Source organism: Dipodomys ordii, unplaced genomic scaffold (genome assembly GCF_000151885.1).
Source record: "Dipodomys ordii isolate 6190 unplaced genomic scaffold, Dord_2.0 Scaffold33, whole genome shotgun sequence".
Taxonomy (NCBI): domain Eukaryota; kingdom Metazoa; phylum Chordata; class Mammalia; order Rodentia; family Heteromyidae; genus Dipodomys; species Dipodomys ordii.
The window spans coordinates 7,418,511-7,425,556 of NW_012267249.1; the positions used below are offsets into that span (position 1 = coordinate 7,418,511).

General features: G+C 40.9%; 1 protein-coding gene across 3 annotated transcripts in view; it reads left to right on the forward strand.

The window, feature by feature from the left end:
- The window catches only part of Nsun4 (NOP2/Sun domain family, member 4), a 20,414-nt gene extending 17,644 nt beyond the window's left edge, over positions 1-2,770 (forward strand). For all 3 annotated transcript variants that reach the window (XM_013016750.1, XM_013016751.1, XM_013016752.1), the window contains exons 5-6: positions 1,324-1,448; positions 2,195-2,770. In XM_013016750.1, coding sequence (XP_012872204.1) covers positions 1,324-1,448; positions 2,195-2,471 — 402 coding nt within the window. In that variant the 3' untranslated portion in view covers positions 2,472-2,770. The remainder of the gene's footprint in view (positions 1-1,323; positions 1,449-2,194) is intronic.
- Positions 2,771-7,046: the final 4,276 nt, after the last annotated feature.

Sequence of the window (7,046 nt, forward strand, 5' to 3'; positions counted from 1 at the left end):
ATTATATGAAGTGACATATTGGGGTTTTTTTTTTTTTTTGACCCTGTAGGTTGGATACTAATGCCTACTGGTGTACACAATATTTGGGTCTCTTAGTTTATTCCAGTTATACTTCCTTGGTGGTGGTGGTGGTGGTGGTGGTTGTTTGTGTGTGTGTGTGTGTGTGTTGCATGTTGCATGTGCTGGCACTAGTGCGTGAACTCAGGGCCTGGACACTGTCCCTTAGCCCCTTAGCTTTTTCACTCAAGGCTAGCATATAGATCTACTTCTTGCTTTTTGTTGGTTAATTGGAGATAAAACTCCCATGGATTTTCTTGTCTAGGCTGGCTGGGAATCATGATCCTTAGATCTTAGCCTCCTGAGTAGCTAGGATTACAGGCCTAAGATTACAGCTAAGATTACCAGCACCTGGTTGATTTTGCCTTCTTTTTGGTCAGTCCTGGGGCTTGAACTCAGGGCCTGGGTGCTATCCAATTTTGCTTCTTTGAAACATACATAGAGGAGTATTTTTAATTTTTTTGGTCTGTTATTAGTACCTGGAAAGTAGGCTCTTAACAAATAAATGAGTAACTTGGACCTCATAATTTTGTAACTTAATCTTGAATCCTAATCCTAGTGTCATCTCTTGAACTTTGTATCATCTACAAGTTGAATCTTTTCTATTAAGTAGCTGAGGAAAGATTACTAAAACACTAAGATTTCTTTCTAGGTTGATAGTAATTCTTTAATAATAGTTACTTGTGTGGAGGGGTTTTACTTTTTAACGAGCCATGAATATTCCTAAATGTGCTATTTGTCTACTTACTACTTCACAGTTAAAATGAGAAACTTATCAGATAGTCTGTAGTGGTAGAAGGAACATTGAACAATGAGCAGAAAGAACATTCCACAGAACTTAATAGCTCTGACCTAAGCAAGAAGAGCCAGTAGACAGGCGTCAATGGCTTATGCCTGTAATCCTAGCTACTCAGAAGGCTGAAACCTGAGGATCCCAGTTCGAAACCAGCTTGGAGCCGGGCGCTGGTGGCTCACGCCTGTAATCCTAGCTACTCAGGAGGCTGAGATCTGAGGATCTCGGTTCAAAGCCAGCCTGGGCAGGAAAGACCATGAGACTCCTATCTCCAATAAACCACCAGAAAACCGGAAGTGATGCTGTAGCTCAAGTGGTAGAGCGCTCGCCTTGAGCTGAAGAGTTGAAGGACAGCGCCCAGGCCCAGAGTTCAAGCCCCACGACCGACAAAAAAAAAAAAAAAAGAAACCAGCTTGGACACAAAAAAGAATCTTTAAGGAGCTTTAATACGTTCCCTTTAACATTCTGAGCAGGTGCTGGTGGATGTACCCTGTACCACAGACCGCCACTCACTTCACCAGGATGAGAACAACATCTTTCATCGGTCAAGGAAGAAGGAGCGACAGATGTTGCCTATGTTGCAAGTGCAGCTTCTGGCGTGAGTAATAGAGTTGCAAAATCTTAGAACTTCATACCAGAGTGCTCCATGAGGCTAGCAACTTGGGAGATAGTGGGCTGCAGTCTGCTTAACTAGGCCATGATCATGAGGGGTTTTCCGACTGGAGATCTGCCTAGAAGAGAAAGACATGAGAAGGTCATTTTCTGGAACATAAAAACTCAATCTTTGGCTTGGGTTCTTTTACCCTTAGTGCCAATCACTTGCCAGTGTTTTTAAAAGTAGCTACTACAAGGTATGGTGATATTCACATGTAGCCCCTGGAGTTGGAGCCTAGGAGTTTGGGGCCAGCCCAGATAACATTGTAAGATTCTGTCTCTTAGAAAAAAAGGAAACAGAAAACAGAGTACTAACAACAACAACAAAAATTACTGAGGTCAGGACTCTGGAGGGCTAATATGAGGATTCAGTTGATAGCTTGCATCAGGTTTCAAGGAATCATTTCAAGCAGGCCTTCTATATCTGGGTATGGTGTTATACACCTATAATCCCTATAATTTTGAGGCTAAGGCAGGAGTTCAAGGCTAGCCTGGGCTATATAACAAGACTTTGTCTAAAAAAAAAGGAAAAGAAAGAAAAAAAAGCAAAGAAGGCCTCCTGGAAAAGAGCCTGTGGATTAAAGCTGGTTTGCTCTGTGCATCATGGAGTCCACTGCCATGGCTCCCTATGCTGCTCTTCTACTGCTGGGAAGCTCACTAGTTTTTACGTTTTTCTCTTTCTGGTTTCAGGGCTGGACTCCTTGCTACCAGACCAGGAGGCCATGTTGTCTATTCCACGTGCTCACTTTCACACTTACAGAATGAATATGTAGTGCATGGTGCCATTGAGCTTCTGGACAATCAATATAACATCAAGGTTCAGGTGGAAGACATGTCTCACTTCCGAAAGCTTTTCATGGACACATTCTATTTCTTCCCTTCATGCCAGGTTGGGGAATTGGTAATACCAAACCTTCTGGCCAATTTTGGCCCTATGTACTTCTGCAAAATGTGTAGGCTGACATAGCCTTACATTATGCCTGGAGTAGGAGGACAAAGGAGGCACTGCAAACGGACCTGTGGCAGAGATGTACTCTATGCTGTTCAAGTTGTTCTGCAGATCAATTTTCTGCAGAAATTTGGCCTGCTGTCCAATTGTGGAATATTAGCAGGCTTTTAACTAATACTCCCACCCCTATCTCTAAGCCTGTACTGAAAGTTCCTGTTCCATTAGGGGTTTAGAAGGAGAAACCAGTGAGGAAGTTTACACTTTAAAATGTAAACTTGTAAGAAGCATTTAGCCAATAAAACCATTGAAATACCATAGTGCTGGGGCTATGGTTGGGTGCTTCATGTAAGTCCAAGTATTTTCATAGTTCTTTTTATATCACCTGTAGCTGGTGAGCATCGCTGAAGGTGCTCAAGCCCAGGACCTCAAGACTGGGTAAAGGTTTCTGGTTACACACAAAGCAAGTCCACATTTGAGGTGAATTTTACCTGATCAGCCAGCAGATCCAGTATGCCTTCCTACTTCTCCATATGGCCCAGGATCTAATTTAAGGATCAAGTAACTAAAAATGTTAATCCAGTACATGATAATCTTCCTACTCACTTTGAGGAAGCTCTTCTGCGCTGAATAATTCTAGCCATTCCCTTTTGTGAAATGTGGCTGGAAAATTACTGCTAAAGAGATGTCACATTTTATGGATTTCTTTGTTTCTTCATTTAGCCAAAAATACTCCATGAACTTAAATTTTTTTTAATTTTGTTTTTGTTGTTGGTTGTGGGTTTGAACCCAGGGTCTCGGTACTGTCCCTTTTGCTCTTTTGTTCTAGGCTAATGCTCTACCACTTTGAGCCACTTCTGGTTTTCTGGTGGTTAACTGGAGATAAGAGTTTCATGGTCTTTCTTGCATGGGCTGGCTTTGAACTGTGAGTCTCTGATCTCAGCCTCCTGAATAGCTAAGATTACAGGTGTGAGCCACAGCGCCCAGCATCCCATGAACTCTTATATGACAAATAACTAGGTAATTGATAGATTTGTAGCAATGGGATTGTGGGAGATAATCAGGCCTCCTAATCCTGTTTTTTTTTTGTTGTTGTTGTTTTTAATGCTAATACTGTGGCTTGAATTAAATACCAGGGCACTTTCCATTAGCTTTTTCACTGTACAACTTGAGCCACAACTTCCACTTCCAGCTTTTCACTGATTAATTGGAGATAAGAATCTCATGAGTTTTCTGCCTAGGCTTGCTTTAAACTGTGGTCTTCAAATCTCAGCTTCGGCAGGTGCTGGTGGCTTACGCCTATAATCCTAGCTACTCAGATGGCTGACATCTAAGGATTGCAGTTCAAAGCCAGCCCAGGCAGGAAAGTCCATGAGACTCTTATCTCCAATAAACCACTCAGAAAGCCATAAATGGCACTGTGGCTCAAGTGGTAGAAAGGGCACTGTGGTTCAAGTGGTAGAGTGCTAGGCTTGAGCTGAAGAGCTGAGGGACAGTGCCCGGGCCCAGACTTCAAGCACCATGACCGACCCCCTCAAAAAAAACAAATCTCAGCTTCCTCCTGTGTGAGCTACCAGCATCCAGCTATGATGTTCTTTTTGAAAGAAAACATTTTTTATTAACCTATTTGCATATTACATAATCCATCTGTTTTAATTGAATGAATTTTGATAATTGGATATAATAGTATAGCTGTGATCACCATTAAGATACAGAAAATAGATTGGATGTGGTGAGGCAGACCGGTAATTTCTGCTCTGGTGAAAAGTAGGAGGATGGTGAATTCAAGACTGCATAACTCTTACAAAGAAGTAGATAAGAATTCTATATCCCAAAAAATTACCTTGTGTTACTGTGTGCTCAATTTCCTTACCCATTTCTGATCTCAGGTAACCACTGATGAACTTTCTGTCTCTATAATTTTGTGTATTGTAGAATTTCCTGTTGCAGAAGACAGAGTTTATTTACACCTAGATTTTGAAAGCTTTGACTTTATCCCTGAGCATCTCACTTCTAATTTTTCACTCTTGGTGAAGAGAAGGGCATTGGGATTTATGAGAATCTAAAGGTCCTCTGGTGATTCTCAAGGTCAATTTACTGAGGATTTGCAAGTGGTCTAACTAGTTTTGTGTGTGTAGCTTCATTACATGTTCTGGAGAGCATATAAGCTCCTAGGAACTTATCATTTGAACTTTCCCAAAGCCAGGAATCTGTACACAGATTGTGGTAATTAACCCTAAACTCCTCTCAGTTTAATTCATGTGTGAATAAGACTATGGGCTACTTGTACACAGGCTTTCTCTGATTCCTGATGCTTACCCATGTGACCTTTCTCTTGTTGCCCTGTGTCCTTTGCTTTTAAATTAAAATCTCAGGTTATGTTTTGTATAGGTTGCAGAATGCCTCAAAATATCTGATATTGGGACAATTTTGCATGTATACATAGAATAATACAGTAGTAGTCTTTTTTTTTTTTTTTTTTTGGTCAGTCAAGGGGCCTGAACTCTGGGCCTAGGTGCTGTCCCTCAGCTCTTCAGCTCAGGACAAGCGCTCTACCACTTGAGCCACAGCGCTACTTCCAGTTTTTTCTGCTTATGTGGTACTGAGGAATCGAACCCAGGGCCTCATGCATGTAAGGCAAGCAGGCTACCACTGAGCCACCTTCCCAGCCCCCAGTAGTAGTCTTTTGTGTTTGATATCTACCTGGCATACTGCTTTTGAAATTCATTTTGCTATTTTATTCTTTTATATTACTGAATTGTATGGCATGAAAATAGATAAAACACAGTTTATCCATTCACCAGGAAATGGACATTTTGAGTTGCTTCCATTTTTTTGGTTATCATTAGTTAGGCTGTTAAGAACATTTGTGTACATAATTTTATGTGTACCAGTTTTATTTTCTGAGTAACTACTTAGAGGTGGAATTGCTGGGTTGTATGGATGCTGTATATTGACTTTATAAGATATTGCCATATTATTTTCGAAAGTGGCTATACCAGTTGGCATTCTTGTCAGTAATAGATGAGATTATCAGTTGTTCTATATCCTTGTAAATACTTAGTATTATTGTCTTGTTGGTCTGTCTTGCTATCTTATTGTGATTTTGATTTGTATTTCTCAGATGATTGGTAATGCTATAAGTTACATATAACTGGGCTGAAGATCTGTAGTTAGTAGTAGACTATATATATGTATATATATAGTGTATATATAATATAGATAGATAGATAGATAGTTTTTCTTGCATGCATGAGGTCCTGGGTTTGGTCCTCGCAACACCCCCCCATCCTATTAAAAAAGAACATTATACAGTAAAACTATGTACAAAGGAAAAAAGGGGAAAAAAGATTAACACTGTGGGAATAAAGATAATGGTTTCCACAGGTCAGGGGAATAAAGTAGTACTGAAGGGAAGATAAAGTTAGATTGCTTTTTTTTTTGTGGGGGGGTCCAGTCGTGGGCCTGAACCTCTAGGCCTGGGTGCTGTCCCTCAGCTCTTCAGCTCAAGGCTAGTGCTCTACCACTTGAGCCACAGCGCCACTTCCAGCTTTTTTTCTTTTTTGCTTATGTGGTGCTAAGGAATCGAACCCAGGGCCTCAGGCATGCAAGGCAAGCGCTCTACCACTGAGCCACCTTCCCAGCCCGAGATTACCTTTTTTGTGGTTTAAAACTGTCCTCTTTTTTTCTTTTAGCCTGCAGAGCCAGTTAACTTTTGGTTACCTTAGAACTACACGATGACTCTCTGATGTCAGAAATGAATAAATAGACACACAATAGATACAGAAGATTTCCTCAAGATAATTTTTTGCAAAAGAGTACAATACTGTTAGAAGCAGACTGCCCAGGCAGTGCAGTTTCCTAGGATTTTATTCTAATTTAAACTGCCCCTCCTCCTAGCCAAAGAGGTTCATATTTCAAATAAAATTGATTATCAAGTTTACAAAGGCTATTAAAGATTTGTCTCCTTAGCTTGGCTGCAGGTCACAAGCATCACAGGTAATAGTTACAATTAAAGTAAAAAAGCAAATATTTTCAGGAAATATCAATTCCAAAAAAAAAAAATCACCATATAAAGCAGAATTATTTAGTCAGTTGTGGAGCTTGAACTTGGGGCCTGGGTGCTGTCCCTGAGCCTCTTTGTGCTCAAGGCTACCACTCCACCACTTCACCCACAACACCATTTCTGGTTTTTGAGTGATTAATTGGAGATAAGAGTCTCCTGGGGACTTTTCTGCTCAGGCTGGCTTCACACCATGGTCCTCAGATCTTAGCTTCCTGAGTAGCTAATTGGTACCTGGCCAGAAGTACTTTAGTTTGATTGAAAGACTACTTTTTCTCACACCATGATGAGAGGTTGTGTGTGTGTATGTTTGTATATTAAAATATATTCACACATACACACACACTTGTGCACAAAGGTATTATTAAGGCACATTAGTTTCTTTTTTTTTTGGGGGGGGGTCTGGTCGTGGGGCCTGAACTCTGGGTCTAGGTGCTGTCCTTCAGCTCTTCAGCTCAAGGCTAGCACTCTACCACTTGAGCCACAGTGCCACTTCCAGCTTTTTTCTTTTTGCTTATGTGGTGCTGAGGAAT